Source organism: Emydura macquarii, unplaced genomic scaffold, assembly GCF_026122565.2.
Source record: "Emydura macquarii macquarii isolate MOO-44397 ecotype Brisbane River unplaced genomic scaffold, CSIRO-AGI_Emac_v2 contig_3240, whole genome shotgun sequence".
Lineage (NCBI taxonomy): Eukaryota > Metazoa > Chordata > Testudines > Chelidae > Emydura > Emydura macquarii.
In genome coordinates this window covers 685,661-709,506 of record NW_027133377.1, presented here as the reverse complement: position 1 = coordinate 709,506, position 23,846 = coordinate 685,661, and the positions used below count along the sequence as shown (strand labels likewise).

The following is a 23,846-nucleotide window of genomic DNA, read 5'->3' as shown; positions in this document are numbered from 1 at the left end:
TTTACCCAGTCCCCAGCTTCTCAGTTGCGCACACAAGTCATGATGGGTCAAGAAAATCTCTTCCTCCCCTGTTGATCCCAAGAGACAAAAACACAAACCAGACTGCCGAGATAAAATGTAGTATTCTGTCAAACAAGAAATGTGGTGTTTGTTAGCTAACTTATGTCTCCCATACATGGGGTAAACGGTCTCCCTTATTTTATCAGCTTCCTGAGGAAGCTATGCCAGGATATACAGAGAATAATTTGCCACTGACCCTGCAGTGAAAACAGAGGCAGCCAGAGTAACTGCACACCAGTCATGGCTAAGGTATTCTGATTTACCAAAGGAGGTACAGACTGCAATAAAAGATCTTCCCCTTTACAGACTTACATAATTCAGTGGCAAGACAGAACTCATTTTACCATCTTAAAGACTAGTGGTCCATATCAATGTCTGACCCTCGGTGTATGCTCCTCTAAGTATATCCTTTACACACATCACAAATTCTTATAGAAAATGATCCTTGGTATACGTGAAAATCTGCCATCTTTTTTGACGTTATTTTTCCGCAAATTGCTTTTGTTACAAGGGGAGGCTAATTGTTTGGATGTAAAGAGGGCTCTGAGCTATTGTCTGAATGTGACTTTGCTATACAACAGCACCCCTAAGTTGTTGGTGTTAGGGGCTAGTCAGTTTCTACTTGAACTGATCAAATGGATCAGACTCTTCATACTTCCTTGTTATGCTATAATCTCTACTAGTTCATCAAACAGGTGTTGGAGCACATTGTGCTAGTAATAAGGGGGTCTCAACTGAATATCACAAACATATTGAGAAATGTAAGGTTGCTATCTGGGGTTCCAGCCCCACACCTTATTACAATGTTGCTCCCTGTGCTTATCCTCTAGAACAGTTGCTCACCTCACAAGACTCCTCAGAAATCTTCCTTTAGGTCTTGAAATTTACTTGTTAGTCATCGGCATTGGGGATCCATGCAGCCGGTGCTTGAAGAAGAAAGGATAGTTACCATAGTTACTGAGGTTCTTCAAGATCACAGCTGCCTGTCTCCACACTACTGTCCCACTATTTCAGATCCATGTTACAGATTCTTGATTTAAGGAAGGAAGTGAGTGGTATTTGTGGGCTGTGTCTTGTATTTACTTCATTAGGGTGGTGCAAGGAGTCAGGCAGCACGCTGCCTAGATGGTTCTGAGCTTGTGTGAAAAAGGCGCTTGTATCACCTATAGTGTGAAGCTGTGCAAGCAAACCTCTCAAAGAACCATAGTTCTACTATTACCTTTCTCTTTAATGTTATAGTAAATGTGGATTTGCCTCAATGAAATGTATAAAACAAACCAGTGAGATTAGTTATGATTTCTCAACTGGCAAACATTTTCTCATTCAGTTCAGACTATTGCACAACTCCTCTCTGTGGTGTCAACACTTTTTTATCTTTTGATAGATTTCTCTTATGACATCATCTTATTAGAGAGGTATCACCTCAAAAAAGTCACTTGCACTGGAATAAACTTGAATTAAATTGCTTTTTGCATCAGCTTTTTTTAAATGAGTATAAATAGCATCTGCATTTACACTGGCTATGATTAAAAAAGTTAAAGGGGCACAAATCCTCTTTTGTTAGGGCACTACCTGTTTGCTAATTATGGTCAGGTAGTAAATGCTTTCCCCATGGTATAGTAAAGCCACAGGCATTATAGAGTTTTTGCCCTTCTTTGAAGCATCCAGTTAAGGACCATGCTGGAGGCAGGATCCTGGGAAGAATTCCTATGTAAGAGCTTATTTATTATGTGCTACACTTATACTATAATGTTCCATACGATGTTTATGATTGGGGACGCTGGCAGGTTTGGCCCTCTTGGCAACATTGTAGCTGCACACCATCTCCCAATGGTAGACAGATCTAGGAGCTCAAACTTACTCACAATGCCTCTGTTATGTTAAATGAAAGGAGAGAGGAATGTTGATGGGAGAACAAAGATGAACAGTGGTTAGAGGGTAAGGGAGAATGAGGGAACTGAAGGAGAAAAAGCAGTTTTTAAATTACTCCTTTCTCTCCAGAAGCTTGGCTGTGACTTCAGCTGCAGTTTAGTCCATTTGGCCACTTGTGCATCACTTTCTAGAATAAAAGTTAAATTGAGAGCTGTTCAGTATTCAAATGTTAATTTCAACTCATCTATGAATAAAAATTAGCTGCTGGATGACATACTTACTCTGATAGAGTAGCTGTGCTTGAGCTCGAGGATAAGATGTCAAGCTAGAGATGTCTGCTGGCATGACTGTCAGTCAGGAGTGAGAAGAGGTGTGATCTCTGACAAAGCACTGTACCACGAGAAGCCCCTAATGTTGACACAAGTTACCAGTAAAAGCACAGTTTTACCCGTGTATAGCTTGTTTTTTGGCAGGTGGTGGTGTAAATTTACAATACTCATACAAAGCGCAACTTTGCTGGTATAAGTGTGTCCATGCTTGGAGTGCTTTGCTGGTAAAGTACACGGGTATACCTATACTTGTAAAGTTCTCCTAGTGTAGATATAGCCCAAAATAGTCCAGGGAGCCTCATCAAGAGAGCAAATAATTTGGAAAAACAATGTTAACAGTAGTTCTGGTGGGAGTGCTAGTGTAGACAAGGTATAGGTGTGTTTTGCACCATATCAGCTGCTCAGAACAGATCTAAATGACACAGGGCTTCAGCGATAATGGGGAAGTTTCAGAGAAAGTTCTGTGTAGACAATGCCTATGAATAGGGGTATTGGTGTCCTGGCCAAATTTTAGTGTGCGTGAGACTATCTACGCTTCTGCCTGCCTAAATTCCTTGTCTAGCGTCAACTGGAAAAAGTACTCTTTACTTCCTGGTTTGAACTACGCAGATACAATTTTGCTACGCTTGCTCAATATCATTCCAGTGGTGACTCCACTTTAATATATGGAATCAATGATGCTTACAGTTTGTATCAATTCAATGTAAAATGTGGTACGTAAAAGGAGGTCTTTTTTTAATCATTAAATACTATTTGGGGGTTGAAAAGTTATGGTATGCTGCATCTATGAATTAATGTTAAACAGTGCTGTAGATTACTACTAAATTCACCATCAGCTCATACAAAAACACACACACTGAGCCTGAACTAGATTGTAGGTTCCTTTTATTAAGCACCAAAAACATCACTGTTTGATAAATGGTAAATACTGGAATGACATACATAACCTTAGGTTTGCCATAAAGCTGTCACATATGCTTCATGTTTTGGCCACCTAAATTTTCAGTTAACATATAATGAATCATTGGGATCTTTTACTGCTGCAGTAACTTAGCATTCCCTAATATGTAGACAAATTTTAAGACTTTTTTCTTCCTGCCTCTAATTGTGAATGATGAGAGGTAACTGTTTCAGCTGCTTCATTAACCTAGTTTGACTGTCAAAATGCTTTTTGCTACCGAAAACTTGAACACTACTGCCTTCTATGTTTGTTTCATGTGCTATACAGAGACATTTTGTTGATTTGTAGGATGTGCTACGATTCTCTTTTGGTTTCACAAAGCCAAAATTTCAAAAGTCAAACTGTCGTGACAAGGCAAATTGCACCTTAGGCCCCTTTAGCCCTCTCGGATGCACCACTAGGTGACCTGCCTGGCTTCCCTGCACCTCACTCATGGTGTAACTATGCAGTCCTACCACTCTTAGACTGAATTTCTGGACTTCAACCCTCCTGGTTTATAACCACTCAGGCACAACTTTGTTTTGGGACCTGTAGTGATTTCCATTCGGGAGCCTGTGATAGCGTATGTTTGCAGTGATACAGAAACAGTTGTTTTCAAAACAAAGCATTATTTAGTCATTCCTCAAAAGTACGAAGTGTGTGGATTACAGGGTAAAAACAATAATGCCTGCATGCGTGAGGCTTGCACCTTAAACTTTCCTTGCCAGCTTTTGTAAGTTCCCTTCATCCCAGTTTCTGGCAGCATGAAACAGCCTGTCCTGTGGCAGCTGGCTCCCTGTTTCTGCATGTGTCAGTCTGACTGCTTTCATTGATACAACTTGGGTAGCCTCTGGCAACTCACTCAATCCCTCCTTTTTTTCTGGCATCTGTGAGGTTTGAGGATCATCTTTGATACCAGGTACAACCTTGGGAAGGATAAACCATTCTGGCCTAGATGAAGCCAGAGTATTTTTCATTTGATAGCACTCCATCCCATTGTTTCCTCAAGGAGCCTTGTATTTGCCATTGTGTTGTTTCCTATGGGTTTTCCCATTTCACGGCATCCTTTGATTTAACTTCTGGCATTCAGGCAGGTTAATATGAGGCATATGATGTCTGTTAAAAATTACACGACTGCCTCATTCTTCATACCAACCATTGATTTTTGTTTATATGTTGGGTGAGGAAATGTATGGTGGAGTTGTTGAGTTTTTCTTAAAATACTCAGAACCAAATCCTATAAACACTCATGCATGTGCTTAACTGTATGTGTTGAGTCGCCCCATTGAATTTAAAAGGTTAAGCACATATGTAAGTGTTGACAGATTGGGAGCATATTGGTACAGACTAGTTAAACAGTTAGGTGAAAAAGATTATCTTAATTGTATTAATTACATATAGTTCTAAAAATATTTACTAGAAAATCTCTGCTTTTTAATTTGTTAGAAATGGACAACAAATTATAAAACACAGTTCCAATTAATTCTAAAATTGGCTTGTGCTTTTCTATTCCTCTGCATTAACAGAATTTTATCTTCTGAATCCTTAATTCACTATGTCCAAGAAACTTGTGTTTTGCTGTTTGCCTTGTTGCTTGGAAAAGCTTTTCCAATAAAGACATTTTAAATTCTTCTTGGGCAATAGAAACTTTTTGGCATTCTCATTAGTTTTGATAGCAATTTTTTGTTTGTTAAAATATATAAAAACTGAAATTTAGGTAACAGTGAAAAGGCAGAGGAAGGAAGATAAGATTGCAGAATATTCAACTTAATCTGGCCAAATCAATGTAGCAGGTTCTTTTAGAGAAAATTATTTCAGAAACCTTCCATATTTATGAAGATCAGAAATAAGTTATGTCAACTGCTTACAACTTTGCAAATCTCTCTAGAATGTTTTGTCTACTCCAAAAATAACTTGTTTTATGCCACTTGTTTTGATTAGTTGTTTCTTTTATCAGTCATAGGCTTGATGTTTTACCTAGAAGTACTCTTAATGGATGAGTCACATACAAAATCATTTGGTCCCGGTTTGAGAAACAGTCTAAGCATGCAAGCTTGCAAAGTCCTTAATTTATAGATTTGCACATCCAGTTCTTGTATGTTCTAGAAATTGTAGAATTTTTCAATATGTTTGATATTTAAAGAATTCTTTCTAATGGGATTTTAAGCAAAGGGTATAATGTCATTATTTGCTAACTATGCAGTTGGTGCTTTTAATTCTGTGTTTCAGTGGGATGAACAAACCGCTAACTGTTAGATTATAACATTTTACACCTAAGAAAATCCAAATGCATTCCTATTCAAGGATTCCTGTAGTAGTTAAATGGTTTGTTTCTCAGTTACTTAACTTTATGTAGTTAAAATCGTACTGAAAGTGTTTCTTTTGGGCCTGTAACAGCTAATTAATGATCTTTTGTCTGCATACAATGGAATAAATTAGGTCAAATTTAAAGTTATTTCTAAAGTATATGGGATTACATTTCTTATAATGAAAACACAATTTTAGTGTCAGTATCACAGGCCAGGTAGGAGGTATAAGCTCTGTATTGCACCATGGACACTTCAGAATACATAAACTAGGGGACACTGTATTCATGAATATAAACTAACAGAGCATTTTTAAATTCTGCATCTTTCTGTATGGCATTGTTTAAAGGTCGACACTGCTCTTTTAATGTAGGTTGAGTGCTTCATGTGTGCTTTTCAGAGCTGTAGTTGAGGAAGCTTGCAGTGGGATGGCAGGACGGCCTCATCCTTATGACAGTAACTCCAGTGATCCAGAGAATTGGGATCGGAAATTGCATAATAGACCCCGTAAGCTTTGTAAACATTCAAGGTAGGTGCCATATACAATCTATTGCATCTCAAAGCTACAGTAAATCTCATTCTAAAGACTACTGTATTTGGTTGTGGCAAGTCCTGTCATGAATGTGGGAGTTCTTCTCTTTTTAAAGCAACTATAGTTAAAAATGTCACTTGAAATAATTCATTTTATTGAAACAATTATCAGCCTTCCTAATCTTCACTTGTATTCGTTCTGCTGTTTTTCTTAGTCTTCTCCAAATTAAATGAATTATGAATTCAGTTAAATTGGTAGCCTGATACGTTGATACCTGAATAGTGGGGATGATTACCAGGCAATTTAGTCCCTGGTAATCATTTCAGTGAACTGGCACTTCAGATCTTTTTAACAGCACACTTGCGGTATTTGTAGCGTGCTTATGGGGACGAATTAATATTTGCTTACATGAGTTTCACTCTGACTCTTGGTTTGCAAACTTGCTTGTTTTTGACTGCTAAATGGGTCCTTTACCTTAAGTTTTTTCAAGTTAGATGCTTTGTAAATATCAATTTGAAGTTTAGCAAGTAAGTTTTTCAGCATGTTGTATTCAGAATAGAAGCTAAACAAGACAATAGCTTAAGTAGCAAACATGTTTCTAGCAAGGTTTCTCTTCATATATGTGTGTCTATCCAAGCGTTTGAGCCCTTATTAACTATTAATTACACCTCACAACATTCTGGTCAACTAGGTAAGCATTACACTACCCATTTTATTGGTGGGAAAACTGATGCTCTCAGGTGTTAAATGATTATCAAGTGTCACAGTGATTCAGCAGTTAAGCTAGAAATAAAATTCACAAGATCAGATTCCTATATTCCCTATATCTTCCTCCCTCAATAATGGGATATCGCTGTATCAGGTAGCTTAAATTTACAAGTTAAAAGTTTAATATTACATCAGGAGATATGGAAGACATGCAACTGGCATAATTGTATTTCAGCCAAATATGCATCTGGCAAAACATTTGAATTAATACTATTAAGCACCGATGTGTCTAAAATGAAGCAGAAAATCAAAAGTAAGTTCAAGCAAATAGATATGTCTTCTCTTAAAGATAAATGACTTTGCAATGCTAAGTGCTGTACAGGCTATAGATCTGTATAACATGGCACAAATTCTTAATGTACAGTTTGAAGGGAAAGCATCTAAACAAATGTTTGATCAGTGGATAGTATAGGTAGCTTTTGGGAAACTTTGGACAAAGACTGGCTAATTGTTTCAGCTGACAATATAACAGACTAATAACTTGAATTGAAAAAGTTTGTGTCTTTGCAACAATGAGACATTAAAATATATGAAAAGTAGTGTGTTAGATGGGGCAAATTACTAGAAAACAAAGTGAGCTCAGCTTTGCGGCTGGGCACAAAAGAGCAGAATTAACTTACTGGATGCTCTATAAAAAGAAGATGCTAAAATGTGCATGGAGATGGTGGTGGTGGAAAAATGCCTTTTAGGACACAAATTTAAGACCTGCACTCACAAGACACTGACTGGTTATGGGGATTGAGTATCCCAGCCTCATTCATGTTGTACTTTATTAGATATTCTTTACATCCTTGTAGGGAAAAAATGTGCATTATGTTTGAGAAATTGCATGTGGTAATGTAACTAGATTGTCTTTTAAAGCATCTAAACAAGGGAGTAAAATTAAGGTTGCATGTACAAACGAATTGGCATTTCCTGATTTGAGTGTGTAACCATGCAACCTTAACATTTTTAATAAAGTTTTTATGCAATTTCCTAGGTTTAAAAAAGACTGCATGATCTGGAACTATTTGCAAGTTGTCATGCACAAGGTTGATAATCGGATAAGGGCTACTTCAGAGTTCTGTCTCATTCATTGTGTACCTTGCTAACTGCAGCAAAGGGCATGTGCAGAATGTAGTTAGGTTATTTTCTGAACATGAGTGTAAAAAGAAAATGGCAGAACAGACTTTCCTCAAGTTTAAAACATAAAATAAAAAGCCTTCAGGTAGAACCCAGACCTGAAATGTTTCAGCCCAATAAGTGAAGTTAATGATTATAGGTTCCCGCTCAGAGTTCAATTGTGGTTGCCCCTTGCAGGGTATATCTATGCTTCAAACTAAGGGTAGCACGCTAATAGTAAAATATGGCAGAAATAGAAGGGATTCAGAGGTTGGGGGTAAAAATAAATTAGTCCATGAAGAGCCTTCTATATGAAGAGACGGTACAGGTAGGAATTGTATAGTTTAGAAGGGACATGATGGGTATAGAAAATAATGAATGACATACAGATAGATATTTTATGTTTGTCATAATCACTTCCATATCAACTTAATTTTTAAAAATTCTATTACTAAAATAAGCAGACAAGACAGAATACTTGCAGGAATCACATATGTTGACTGAAGAGGTGCCATTTTAATCACTCTTTGGACTTCAGCTGCACTTTAAGCACTAGTCATCTAAATAGTTACAACTGTGCAGTAGGTATAGCTATTGTATTTTTTCAGTTTAATTTTTCATTGTTTATAAACTTGTAAATCACATTTTTTCCCCCTCTAATCCTATTTTTCTAAGCACTCCCTCTTAAATTGTGATGGAAGCTTTGCCTGTTCTTTATGGCTATTTCAAAGTCATCCTTAGCCTTTCCTCTTCTGCACTTAAGTGTCAATACTTGTTTTGCCCATTGATTGATTTATGTTCAGCTGATGCTCAGTGCTAAACCATCCTCATTTCACTATTGAATTCCGTTATTTCCTATATGTGTCAATATAGAAAGATTTTGGCTGCACCATAATGCCGTCCCATATTTGTCTGTACAGTAGCTCTCCTTAATTTAGTTCTTTAATCCCAAGGCCACAATTCTTAATCTTTCTTGAATCACTTTCCACACTTCTTGCCTCTAATGGCCTGTCTGCACTGCAAGTTGGGTCATATTAGGTTAGGAACATCCGTGTTCAAATAAGGCTTTTGTTGGTGGATGGGACATGTTTATAGGTGATGAATGAATCTTGTAACTTGATTCACTCACACAGTTTTATAACTGTTTCCTCCACACTACAGCAAGTTAAAATATACATGCATGTAACCTTCTCAGAAAGGCACTAAGTTACTTATTGTCATCACCAGAACACTATCAGAATTTATCCTTAATTTAAGTTCGCTTTTATTGCAAGAGAGACTTTTCCTACCTATAAAATCAATTTCTGTAATGAAACCTTTGAAAATTTAGACTAATGCGTTTTCCTCTCTTAACTTGCTAGGCAGTAACCACTAGCCAGTTTCCAAGACTATTTCTCCACCATCTATGTCGTCTTCTACAGACTGGCTGCCGTGCTTTGCCTTACTGTATTCTTTCTGATCTTTTAAGTGTTTATTGTGGAAAATTTGATTAGAACATCAGACTAAACGTGTGTGTGTGTATATGTGTGTACACAATATTTTAAAAGTTTAGTTATCAGTATCAATGTATAAAGGCCTTGGGTGGGTTCCAGATTGTACTATATCTTTTCTGCAGTGAACAATGGTCAGAAACAACGGGCAGTGCCATCTGCCAAGGCTGATATGTCAACCCAATCGTGCTTTTGTAAAGGTATGTAAGGATTGCCAGATGGTGGCCTTACACAACTCTTTTTTGCTAAAGCCTTTCTTCTTTGCATCCATGAGGTGGTTATGGCCCTAATAGGGTGGGTTGTGAATGCTGCTGTGCGGGAAGACTCTTATAGCTTTCTGTGCAGAAATAATGCAAGATTTTATCTACCTACCTATGGTGAATATGGAATCTTGTTGAACATTCTTGAAACCCCTAACAAACAGATATGTCTGTATGGATATGTATATAGAATTTAAGGGCCCTAACTATGTCCATATTTTCTATTTGAGGGATTTTGGAGCTGAGCAAAAGCTTGGTAGGAAAACTTATGATGGGAAGACCCTGACTTGTGAATAAACCCTGTAGCTACTCCAATCTTATGAAGACTAGAACAGAGTCTTTGTGAGTGCTGCCATCTCAGCTTCAGCTAGGTGAATTAATCATGAGGGGATGTTTTAGGATAGGAAATCTTGGAATTAGTGACTCAAAAGTGGAAACAAAGACTTTAAAAATTAGACTCCATGTCTTAGATTTTAACTTTAATCTAAGGTGAGAGAGAAATCTCTTAATCAAGTGTCTTTAAGGCTGCCATGAATCCATCTTCCCCTCCGATTACCTTAAGATCATAAATGTCATGGTGCTTTATGGATACCCAGGTTCCAATCCTGCCAGAAGAGAGTGAGGTAATTGGGACTATCTTCTGTATAATATCTATCTTATGTAATTTTAATTTTTTTTGGAGTTGCCCAAGTAGGCTTTGAAAATGATTGGCTGTCTGTTGGACATTGGGGTGGATGAATTTGAAAACTCTATGTCCACTAGGGTCTGTTAATCAAGGATGTCACGGAAAGTTGTTTTGTTCTGGTATGCAATATTGGGTCCAGAAATGGAAGGAAGAAGCAATTGGAAGGACAGTTTGAGGCCATTATGGTTAGAAGGAGGTTGGGATACTAAGACCTCAGAAGAGGCAAGAGGAGTATTAGTGCCCTCTCTCTCTTTTGGTAACTTGAAAGATTTGGTATATATGGGAAAGGGGATATACATATTCAAACTCTTACCCATCCTATGGAGAAGGCATCTATAGGATGAGTTGCTGCTTTCTTGAGCCTGTTGTAGAGCTCTGGTTTGTTTAAGCAGCAAACAGGTTTAATTTTGGAATCCTTGAGGGGCTGCAGATTCTGAAATATACTGATTGGGTTTCCATTTACTAGGTGAATCAGTTCTGAGCCAGTTGACCTGGAGATTGAGTGTACCTGCCAGATGTACAGCTTTGGTACTTGTGCTGGTATACCAACAGAGCATAGTAAACAATTTGCAGATCCAGTCTGTGCCACTTTTAAACTTGTCTAGCTCCTAATCCTGGGGCTGAGAGGGTTGGACCAAATACATTTAGACTGGCCTCCATGGTGAACCCATAGTGGATAATGTCCAAAGAAATTGTGCTGTGAGGATTCAACCAGCCTAACATTTCCCTGACAGGATATGATGGCAGATGGAAATGTTGCTCTATCTAAGAATGAATGAGTGAAGAAGTGTCCTGAAATGAAGTCTCTCAGTACTGAATCAATTGGTGTATCTACAGCAGTCTCAAAGTAGAGAATGTCCAATACTGTTGGATGAGAGGATCTGAAGCGCTATGGTCTTGTAAACTACTGTAGGCATTCTTGGTGTGGATAAACCTTCAATTTCATTGTGTTGAAATGGGCTCCTAAATGAGAGCTATGCTACAAACTTTTGCCAACGTAGCTGTGTCGGGGATGTAATTAGGTATGTGGTTTTTTGGGTTTTTTTGATGGATGTGACTGTGCCAGTGAAAGCCCCTACAGTGGATGCAGTTCATACTTGGAAAACTGCACTTTTGCGTGTTTCGTTAGGGGAGGCATAAAGTATGTCAGCAAAATGCAGTTTGCTGGTATAAACTGCATACATGGTAGATGTGCTTTGCCATTCTAGTATACTTACATCAGCAAAGTGCCCTTACTGTAGATCTGGCCATAATTCTGGGGGGTGAGGTGGGGAATGTATGTGCAGAGAGCTCTTTTCCATGTCTATCACAAATCTGATTGAAAAGGTCTAATGACAGTCATTGAGTAGGAGGTGAGAATGGGTGACTCAAGTACCCGGCTTTCATCCACCTCCCCCATTGTTCTCTATGCACTTGTATATGTATATGATGATCCTATGTTTCTCATTTCTACCTCTGCATCTGACGAAGTGAGCTGAGCCTCACGAAAGCTTATGCCTGCTAAAATTAAATTAGTCTTTAAAGTGCCACAGAACTCTTGTTTTTGCTGAATCCATTTTGCTTTCAGAGGAGAGACACAGGGAAAGCACTGATATGCATATCAAAATGTAAGTGACAATTCATGCTGTTTTCTTAAGGTAATCCAGTTTTTTGGCCTCAGGGTTTGAGAGGCAAACTCTGGTCTCTTAATGGAAAGGAGGAGAATGTTTCTCAAAGTAAGTGACCCCCCTGGGCCAATCTTTGGGGTGGACTGCCACTGTTCTGCTGTATCTGAGAGGCAGTCGTAGAGCTTCTCATAAACATGAGAGATGGAAAAATTAGGGTCTAGATTCTTCCAAGTCTCTGACTATCTTGGAGTTTATTTTGGGGCAGAGGGAGAGTTAATGCTTTAAGTCTCCTTAGGAAAGTGTTCTCAGTATAACTATGTTGCTTGGTATGTGGATCATTCACACCCCTGAGTGATAGTTATACTGAAATAATTCTGTAGTAGAGACCTGCCCTCAGACTTTTTCCTCTGGGTGGAAAGGCCTTGCATCTTTTTTTACCCTGACTGAGTTAGGACATGTCTACACTAACACTTATATCGGCAAAACTTTTGTCGCTCAGGGATGTGAAAAAAACCAACCCTGAGCGACATAAGTTTTACTGGCATAAGTGCTTGTGTGCACAGCACTATGCAGCTACCACTGACGTAGCTATCACCGCTTGTTGAACTGGTTTTATTATATCAACAAGAGAGCTCTCTCCCATCGGCATAACATGGCTACACGAGTGCTCTTACTGTGGCACAATACAGCATTGCCGCTGTAAGCTTGTAAGTGTAGACATGGCCTTAGTGACTGGGTTGGGAAACGGAAGAGGAGCCAGAGTACAAAGAAAGGCAACAAGCAGCTTTTCATGGAGGATGGATAGTGCAGATTTCTGGATAACTTGACCTCCTGAAGATACGGTTTCAGTATAAATCCATTTCCAGAAAATATTCCTCACTACTTGAAAAATCTCCTTTTGTAGGGACTTCCACTGACCGTACTTTGAAGTGAAGTGGAACTGAAGCTTTAAGAAATATGGTGGTACTCCATCCTTGGTGTGGGATACTAGCCTGCATTAGGGGTGGGGAACCACTCAGAGTGCTGTTGGTACTTTAGGGTCCCAGAATGCTCTTTAAAGTTCTGTTCCTTCCCTGTGAGGGAGAAACTTGTGGCACCACCAAGCAGAAGTTTAGTGGGTACTCTGGAAGAGCTGTTTGTGGGAGACCTAAAGAGAGATGGGCTTCTGAATCATACCTTTGGGACATCTTGTGGGATGCACTACCTGGCCTGAGGGGTGAGCGGAGTCTGGAGACTGACCTCTTAATGTTGACTGCTTTATGAGGTAGTATGAGAGGTCATGTGCTCTCCACCTGAAACCAAACAAAAAGGTTGGAGCCTGCTGCCCTTTCCATGGGTGCTGCTGTAAGAGGCCCTTTTATTTGCCCTGAGAGGGGGAAGAGACTGAGCTTGGGCATACTCCATTTAGCGTCGTGGGGGGGGGATAGGGGGGTGGGTGGGTGGGTGGGTGGGTGTGTGTGTGTGTGTGTGTGTGTGTGTGTGTGTGTGTGTGTGAGAGAGAGAGAGAGAGAAACAAGGGTACCTCAATTACAGTATCCTGCAACTGAAGGAATTTGAGTACAACTGCATCCATGTTTCTTACCAGTTGACAGCTCCATAAAGAGACAGAAAACATCTTAAAATAAGGCAGAAGACTAGCTGAACAAGGTATGGAAGCCAGCTTGTACAGGGCATAGGTCTGAAATGGAGAAAAAGTGACTGATAGTTGCTGTATCTGACAAATTAAAAGAGCAAAGGGAACCCCATTGGTCTAGATTTTTGAACCTGTATGAGCAGAAATCCTTCAATCCTTGATAGCTTTCTACCTTGCTTGTTGCTAGTCCCTTCTTTATTGTTCTAAGTCTTTATTCTTGAAATCCTTCAAGAGGTCTGGAATGCTGCAAGCTATTCTCTGCTCTGGTAGCAAAACCATATTGTCGTTTCCTTTATTGGTTTTCATTTTGTTTTAGAAACCCAAATTTGGTTTCCTGGCTGCAAATTCTTAATGAACTCCAACTATATCTCTTATCTAACTTCTATCATCTTCTCTTCAACCTTCTTTAACCACTTCTTATATTATGATTATTTCCTATTTGGGATTTACCTCCCTCTTTAAATGTAATGTGACTGTAAAGCAGTAGTCTGATGTGGTATGATATGAATCATGCAATTTTAAAAACATTGTGTAGCACTCAGATAATCAAAAAACTTTAGGAAATTTGGCTCTGAAACTGTTAAATATAGGTTTAGGCTGCTTCTACTTGGTTCTGTTTGGATAAGGTACATTTGGATAGGATACTTGCAACCAAAAATTCAGTGATCTCTTTTTGTAAGGATGCACTGGTCAGGAGAATTTCAGTTTTTTATCAAATACAGACTAACATGCTTAGTGAGAGGAAAAAGTACCATACTTTGCTATATCATTTCCTTACATACACTTTCCTGAACCAGGTTTGACAGAAGAGAGATTTCTAGGTCCAAAAGTGGAGCCTGTCTTCCCTCACCCTTCAAAAGTCAGTTGCAGCACCTGCATGTGGTCTCAGCAAAAGATTATTTTAATCGTAAATATTAATGTAGGCAGATTGTAAAATACCAAATGGAAATTTTAAACCAGTGCCTTGAATAGCAATAAAATCAAACAAGAAAAATGTGTGCCAAGAGAAAGTTAGCAACAACCTTTTCAGATGTTTTGTTTGTGTGCTGAAACCTGACAAGCTGGCAGGACTAGAAATAGCTTCACAGATGGTACTTGGCAATATATCAAACCGCTCTCCTCTCGCGCGCTCTTTACCCTGTCTGTCAATTGCATTAGCCAATGGCTGTCTAGAGATGGCGAAATGGCAAGCATGAATTCAGCTCACAGGAGGCTGTGAGGTCAGACGTCAGTACTGCACTACGCACGGCTGAGTCAGTGACTGTGAGAAAATGAATTGAATTAATATCTAGAGGGGCTTGCATCTCTGAACACTTAATGGACTGAATAGCTGCAAAAGGATTTTTACTCTGGGGGCAGAGAAGAAAATAGAAGAAAAAGTAAAACTGGCTAATGGTGCAGTGGGCTACTGAGGAGAGGATGGAAATATCAAAGATACTGAACTTAGCAAGTAATGCCAAAGGATGCTGAGCTGGCTTCCAGAGCTGCTTTCTTGGAAGGAACAGAATTCCTTTGTACTCTGATTTCAAAACTATTTCCATGCTTTTGTATTTCTTCCCTGGTGTATACAACAACAGGAAGGTGCGTAACCATTGATAACAGGATAATCTGTGAGCAATCCATAACCGGTCAGACAGTATGGAGATGCACTGTTTTTTGTGTATCCTGGTCAATTTAAATGAGCAGACTTCCAAGTGTATGTGTGACTGTTTTTTTATTACTTCTAAGATAAGTCTCTCTTCTAAAGAAAGCCTTACAAAAATATTATGGAAACTTTTGTGTTTAAAAATTGGCCTCCCTTTTCTGAAAGTGTTGATTACATGAATACAGTCACAATTCTGTGCAAGAGGTTAGCTATGAGTTAATATGATAGGAACATTAGTTAAATAAAAGCGTTGGAGAATGTAGGAAGAAGAGAAATTGTGTGAAAGTTGGTTTTATTGGCTCACTGTCATTCAACTGAGTGTAAATTTTTGCTGATCATACACATCAGTAATTCTATGATTCTATTTAGGTGATAAACCAAATTGTATACAATTCTAATGGACATTGCTTGTAAACCATTATGTGTGGATTAGCATGCCAATTTGAAATCTGGCAGTTGCTTTGATGGTAAAATGAATCCTTTTTTAACTGTTTGGTATCAAGTGAATAATTTATTCTGAAACTGTGTTTAAAAAAAACAAAATTTTCACAGCTGCATCCAAGTTTTAAATTGGAGTAGGACTTTTAGTATTTATTAAAACGAACTTTTGCCGGAGTGCAGAAGTACAAAGCATACATGTTATGACACTTTGACAAATCTGCCATTTTGACAAATTTTACTCTTCTTTTACACCCAGCACCGTTATCTAGTTGTCTGTGCTTAAGTAAAGCTTTGAGCATGTTAAGTTTTTTGTTTGTAATGCAATTGCTTTCAAAACATTTAAATATTTTATATATATATTTTTATAGAGGCAAATCAGTAATGAAGTTGAGAGTAAACATGGGTAAACTGAGTTTACTTACTTTTCATTTGGTGAGTAAGGTGTTTAGTTTCATTTACCCATTTCTTTTTTTTTTTACCGTTACACCACTGGGCAAAACATTCTTATCCAGTGATTGAAGGAAACATAAATACTCCGGGTGGGTTGGTCCAAAAGTTTTGGATGAATGCACTAGTATTGGCACAACATTCATCTTGTGGATAGGAAATAGTGATACACCATGCTTGTTAATGTTGGTATATTTAAGGAGTCTTCAGTGTTTTTTCCCTGTAGAAATGTAACTGACAAAATAAGGCACTAAAGAGTTAAATCTTTTTTAACTTCTATGGCAATATTTTTCTGTGTGAGGTTTTTCATATCATTCATATGCAGCAGTTTATATGTGTATTTTCAAGTGAATAAAAGAGGAAATGAATTTTGCCTCTGAATGGTCTTGTCCCTCTGTTAGAGTCTTAACATAATCATAACAGGTTTTTAAGCAAAATTCTTCTCCTGAATGCGCTCTTATTGCTGTCAGTGAGCTGTTCAATGTGCATCCCAGAGTAAAATTTTATTTTTGTTAGTCTGCTTTACTGTTTTCAGAACTATGCTGCTTCTTTGTTTGTTGGCAGCTTTAGAAAAGCCAGATTTGTTACACTGCCTTCTATAATGCTGTTGTGCATCTCATTTTCAGTATTGGGTCAATATAATTTTGATTTGGATCAAAACTGACTATACAACAGTTGATTTTCAAAATGTTTTGATTTTTAAATAAAAATAAGTTGAGAGTTTCCATCCAAATTTAAAATTTGCTCTGTTCATCTAGAATGTGACCAAAACATTTGAAACCACCAAATCTAATTACGTTTTTGTCATCTATTGATTATAATGCAAATGTAAGGTGTGTTTGGTTTTTTTTTGAGAGCACTCCATAGGTGATTGCTTTTTTATGCTTTTTTATTCCACACTTTCAGATCTCCATTGAACTGAACACTCCCAGTTGTGAACCCTGAGGAGTTTACAATGAAATAGAGATGTTGTTAATAACGGTTCTTCTTACTACAACATGACAGGCAAAGCATCATAGCTTTCTTGTAGACTGAAATTACAGATTAATGAGCAGTGTGAGAACTGGGTACTGTAGAGCAGCAGTGGTCCTCAACCAGTGCTATACATACCCATGGGGGTACACAGTGGTCTTTCAGGGTGTACATCTCATCTAAATATTTGCCTAGTTTTACAACGGGCTACATAAGAAGCACTAAGGAAGTCAGTACAATCTAAACTTTCAAACAGACAATGACTTGTTTATGCTGCTCTATACACTGCACACTGAAATGTAAGTAAAATATTTATATTCAAATTGATTTATTTTATAATTATATGGCAAAAATGAGAAAGTAAGCAATTTTTCAGTAATAGTGTGCTGTGACACTTTTGTATTTTTGTCTGACTTTTGTAAACAGTTTTTAAGAGGTGAAACTTGGGGGTATGCAAGACAAATCAGACTCCTGAAAGGGGTACAGTAGTCTGTAAAAGTTGAGCACCACTGCTGTAGAGTAGTAATTACACTGGGGGTATCAGGTATGAGTGGCCGATCACTACTGTAGCTGCACCGGTTAGTAGACAATAGACATGCCAAGTGGCTATAAGTTTAATGTGTGTCTGGCACAAGTTTATCCCTGCTTGAAAGTGGGGTGGGGCCCTACTGGTTCAAGTCAGTTTTTCACTAGTGCAGCACACTTACACTAGGAGTTTGCTGTAACAGAGTTGTATCAGTGTAGCTATACTGCTGCAAAAATCCCCGGTGTAGACCCCTAGGGCTTGTCTGCAGCAGCGTAGCTATGCTGGTGATTATAGTCCCAGTGTGGACAAAGCCTAAGATTTGATTAAGAAAACATACTACAATGCATTTGCTAGTACACTTGGAAGTGTTATTATTTAAACTATATCACAGTGTTAAAATTAAAGCAATGCATTTTCTGATGTATTATCTTTGTTGTAAGGCCCTACTTCACTTGCAGTATAGTGGAAATTGCGGATTCTGCAATATTAGGCTTCCACTGCTGTGCACGGGTCTGACAGCGGGAGCCGCCCGGGCGGCTGATAGTGGAAAATTGTGGAAAAGTAGTAATGGACTTAGTTACCGCAAATTAGAAGGTTCATTACTACTTTTCCACAAATTTCTATGGCTTTTCCACAACTCAGCTGCAATTTTTTGACAACCATCCTGCAATTCAAGTAGGAACTTACTTTGTGATTTTTTTTGTGTGTGTGTGTGCACTTACTAACTAGCATAATTCATTAACACTAAACGGTGTCCCAGTTTTTGGTATGAAACAGTGAGATTTTACTGCATTCATACGTCCACTGAGGATACAAATGGGAATTGTTTTAAAAAATTGTATTTTTTTTATTTGAGCTGATCACCTTCTGTATGTTTAAGATTTTTGCTTAACCAGACTTTTTTTTAAAGTTGTTGTTGGAGGTTCTGGTATTTTAAATTATTTGTTACTATTAACACCTTTTATTGCTAAAACAATTTTACAAATCAAAATTAGCTGAATCACAACTCATCCTGTTTGTTTTTTTTTCTATTTCACTCAGCTTTACTTTCCAGAGGCTCTGAGGTTAGCCTCATGCTGCATTATTCTGACTCACAACATTGCAGGGTAAAGGTCCAGTAAACTATCTTAACTGACATTTATTTTTCTCCTAAATCTAACACATTAAGGTTTTTAACACCCTTTTCATTCATATAGCCCAAAGTTTGGGCGCTAGCTTATTGTCCCTTTTAATTGTCTTGCTTACTGCTGAATATGCCTGTATTTCAGTTATAGTATTCTATTTTGTAGCATATGTGTTCACATGAATAGAACTTTAAATTTTGCCAGGTATATTAGCTGCTCAAGTAAATGCATTTTCTGAATTTGTCTGGACGTGATTCAACTGGAACATTGACATTTAAGTGGTTGTAATTAAGATAAGTGTTCATGTTTCAATTGGTGGTGTTTCAATCAGTCTGGCTTGCATACTGAGAAGACTTACATTTATACAGTACCTAGTAGCCAAAAGAACTGGTTCCTTTATGTGAGAGATCTATGTGTGCATTAAAAATGGAAACAAGAAACCTTCAGCAACCTTTTATAGAGGGGGAGTGAAGGAATAGCAATTGCAGTTCAAACTAAGTGGAGAATGCAGGTGGAATGTAAACAGTGGACCAGGAATCTTGCCCTTAGTGAACCCCTAATTCTTGCAAAAAGTGCCTTGTTACCTTTTAAAAGATCAGAGTACTGAAGTCTTGATTTTTACAACTTGTTCAGAAGAAGGAATTTCCAATAACCTATATATGAGTGCTATCTTTAGTAGGGTGTTGATTCAGGACTGACTAAGAGGGAAGTACCTTGCCAATTGAGTCACCAACACACTACTTCCTGTAGTGCTGGTTGTCTTTAGAGATCTCCCATTGACAGATTAACCAGGGTCAACCTTGCTTTGCTATGAACTCTGAGAACACCGCCTGGGAGGGGATAGGATCTGTAGATAGCTTGATTTGTTTTTGAAAGACCTTTTGCTTCAATTTGGTGTGTACAAGAAGGCCCACACTTTCAATTTTAATTCTAGAGAATATAGTAAAATCTGTAAATGTCCCTCTTTTTGGAGAATGGATGCTTCCCTTGGCTTATGTGTCTAGAGTGCCAAAGCATGGAATTATGCATGTACCTTGTTATAGTCATATGTGTATTGTCTCATGTCTCAGCAGCATGTTTTTTGTCCAAAGAAATGTATATATTTGGAGGACTTCAAAAAGAAACATGTCATGCTGAATACTGTTACTAGGAAATGAAGCACCTACATGATGTCTTCTGTCACCACATGGCTAAAACAGGTTGGGCCAGGTATACGCTACCACTTGCTTCGGTATAACTTGCGTTGCTCAGGGGTGTGAATAAGCCAACTTCCTGAGCGACCTAAGCAACAGTGTGGATAGCGCTATGTCGACAGAGCTTCTCCCACTGACATAGCTACTGCCTCTCGTGGAGGTGGGTTTATTATGCTGACGGAAGAGCACTCTCCCGTTGCCATAGAACATCTTCACCAGCTGCGCCGATGTAGCGCTTATAGTGTAGACTAGCCCGTAGTAATTTAGACCTTGTGTACACTAGCATGTATGCCAGCAAAACTTTTGTCGCTCAGAGATGTGAAAAAAACACTTATGCCAGCAAAACTTATATCGCTCAGGGGGTGTTTTTTTCACAACTCTGAGCGACAAAAGTTTTGCCGGCATAAGTACTTGTGTGGACACACCCACCAATATAGCTACCGCTGCTTGTTTAGGTGGTTTTGGGTGTAGACTAGCCCTTAGATAACTGTTTCACTCCGGATAGCTGCCTAGTCATCTTCATAGTCGTATTCCTGTAATCAGTTCAGCACACAGATATTTGGGACTTGTTTCCACGTAGGCAGGACCCCTCCTCCCCAAGCCATGTTCACGTCTTTCCCTCCTTCCAGCTTTTTTTTTAAATGAGAACTTCCAGAATGTTTGCATGCCCTTTGGGCACTCTTTCCCTGCTGAGATACTATGGCTCATGCTTTTCCATAATGCACTGATTATATAAACCCAGTGAAGCAGCAGAGTAGGTGTATGCACAGTGAGATGGCAGCAAAGTGGCTGTGGGGACAGAAACTGAACTGTTGTTTGTACCATGTTAGAATGATTCTTTATCAGAGTGTGTGTTTAAATGTGAATTTTTTAAATATTAGCTTGTGTTAATTAACATGATTGAGAAGTCTAATGTAACAGGGCAGACTTTTGCTGCTAGCAGGTTTTTCACCCTAGGCTGCAGGCTGTCACTTTTAATTTTTGAAAATATTTCATAGTCTTCCAATGAAAGAAGTTGAGTTTATAAATGCAAATAGAAGAAAAATAAGGCATTTGCACATATTTCTTCCCAAATTCTTCATGGAATCGAAGGGGTGATGTTACATAATCTAGTTTGCAAACTTCTGCTGCAGGTCTCATTTCCTAGAAGGACCAATCTTATTTTACTTTCATATTGGGAGAAGCAAGTACAAGAAAATATATTTGCATTTGCAATACTTAAATGTTGACGTTCTAAAGTATAAAATTATGCATGTTTTTAAAGTAGGCATGAAGTGTCTTCTGAAAACATCATTTCTGTTAAAGAGCTTGTTCATTTTGAAATGTGCATCTGATCCTTGCTACTCTCTTTAAAAAAAAAAAAAAAAAAAAAAATCAAGACTTGCAATTTTTTTACCTTATTCAGTAACTTCTTCGCCAACTTTACATCCAGAAAATGTGTCATCTTACTGCAGCATATTTTAAGCTTGGCAAAAAATGGTACTGCAGCAGTTTCTCTCTGCATCGAATTTCTTTCTCCTGGCCTGCACCCAAGTAGGGTGGGGAGAAACTTTAGACCTCTTAAATTCTCTTTGTGATGTAGACTTTTAGAATTCTCTTGGATTTCTCTTGACTAGCATTAACTAATTCCTCCTCTTGGTGATTCACTACCCTTTTTTTGTATTTGTTGGAGTCTACCATCAAAATTAAGCAGTGATGACATGAGATTTATTCTGTTGTGTTTTAGGCTTTTACATTGCACGCATTACTGAAGCTGAAACATCTGTCATTTGCTGGCTACTTGACTTTTGAGTAGTCTGAGTCTCTTATTGCCACTTGGGTAACTTCTAATCCTTTTTAAAAACAATATTTCAGAAACTTGCTTGTCAGCTTTGTACCTCTAATCATAATAGAGTGCACTGTCTAGTTTGGTAGTTCTTAACTAGATCATAATTTATACCACCTTTTCTGGTGAGGGTTGTTCTTGAGCCTTAGGACTGCTTAAGAAAAACTTTCTTTAAGCTCTCTTGGTTGAGAGCGCTGTCATTTGTGGGGATTTACAAGCTGGCAAACAGGTAATTCAGGTTCTGTTTCTTGCACACAAACAAGTAGGAAAGAATGATTTTCTTTATCTGATGTAGGCCTCATAGACTGATTCTTTGTATCTCAGTAATCCAGTACTTAATTTTTAGAAAGTTGCTTTCATTCTATTACTGGATATTGAAATCCTGTAAAAGGATTAGTTCATGTTTTTATTCCTGTCTATAATGATAGCCTTCCTAGAACTCTCAACTAAGTCAAGAGTGCAACAAAAAAACTATGTGGAATCACTCCTCTGCCATGCTGTAGCAGTGGTAATCTAAAACTTTGGTGAATTTAGAGTCCTGTACCATAAATTAGTTAAAGATTAAGTATATTATTAGGTGATTTTAGCTACCCTCTTAAAATTTTGCAGCTTGAAATCCAATTCATGGTACAAAGATATTTTCACATGTTTTCTTAACACTGGCACTTTTAGTGTTTAAACAAAGTTTCTTAAACATGTTCCGTTTGTTTAAACAAATAAATGTAACATAACATGACTGTCATTTTTATATAACTAGATTTATTGTGATTGACTAAATCTTTGATCTTACACTGTCAAGTTAAAATGTTTTAAAACCAATTTCTTTGTTACTAGTACTGTAGATTTTTAAATAACTTCTCAATTTTAAGAAAAGAGTTTATTACTTTACTTGCTGGGTTGCTGTGATTTGTGGGTTTTCATTTTTCTATTTCTTTCTGTTTGGACAACAAAAATTGACATGATTTTCAGGTCCTCCTATTGCTAGAACGAGGCTGAACAGTGCAGGGGAATGTTTACTTCAGGGGGAAAAATGAAATTTTAAAATAGCATGGCAACATTTTGTTACGCTTACATTTTATAAAAGCCTTTTTTTTTTTTTTTTTTTTTTTAAACAAAACTCAATTTTTGGGGGCTAAACTCGGGTGTTTAATTTCACGGTTTTGTTTTGAAGATCCATTATGCTATTCAGATATTTTGTGGCAAATATTTTGTTCTGACTTTAAAATGTGCTTCACTTCTAATAATTGGTTTAGTAGAGCTCTGCAAAGGGTGATGTAAAATCAGGTTTTGCAAACCATGAAGTGATCTGTAGCATTTTACTTTTTGGTTGCTTTGCAAGGATATGACAGTAATTCTTTCTGTCTTTGTTCCTTTAAACGATACTGCATAGAGACAGAAATATGTGAATGATATAGCAATGAACTAGAAGTAAATAAAACTATCCAGTTTTGTGCATCTTGCATATGAAAATATTAAATAATTTTATTTAGAAACATACTGGATTGTTTTTGATCTCTTGTTTGCAAGTCTGAATGGTGTTCCAATGGCTCTGATTGTCAAATGCTGAATAGATTTGTATTTGTTTTGTTTTGTTTTGTTTTTAGCACCCCATCGCGTGTTGCTACAGGAGTAGACAATACCAGAATGAGCCTCCATGGTGCTAGTGGAGGACATGAGAGATCACGAGACAGACGCAGGTCAAGTGACAGATCACGAGACTCATCCCATGAAAGAGCAGAGTCTCAACTCACTCCATGTATTAGGAATGTAACTTCGCCAACAAGACAACACCATGGTGGTATGTTGGAGACTAATTTGCGTTCCAAAAACTTAATCTTTCAATCTGATCCTTTTTCCTTTGTGTAGAGCAGACTAAGGAAAATGTTTTCTTAAATGTGATGTCAAAATTATGATATATAATTACTAATATGTGCTCCAACTCCTCAAACTAGGAAAATCTCTCCCATGGACTAGAAAGTAATATTCAGTTTTAATCCAAAACTCATGTACCTTACTTAGGTACTATGTTGCTAATTCATATTTGGCTTGCAGTTCCTGTTTTGATATGAATGCCCTAGTGTCTGCACTTC

General features: G+C 37.9%; 1 protein-coding gene across 6 annotated transcripts in view; it reads left to right on the top strand.

Annotated features, from left to right (window-relative positions):
• Positions 1-23,846, top strand: part of BTBD10 (BTB domain containing 10) — a 45,217-nt gene that overhangs the window by 6,509 nt on the left and 14,862 nt on the right. For 2 of the 6 annotated variants that reach the window (XM_067532039.1, XM_067532040.1), the window contains exon 2: positions 23,361-23,554. The exons of 1 other annotated variant lie outside the window; for it this stretch is intronic. In XM_067532039.1, the coding sequence (XP_067388140.1) occupies positions 23,401-23,554 (154 nt within the window). In that variant the 5' untranslated portion in view covers positions 23,361-23,400. Of the gene's footprint in view, positions 1-5,880; positions 6,037-15,009; positions 15,165-23,360; positions 23,555-23,846 lie in introns of those variants that run through there. 3 more of the 6 variants (XM_067532038.1, XM_067532036.1, XM_067532035.1) reach the window with 3 other exon arrangements.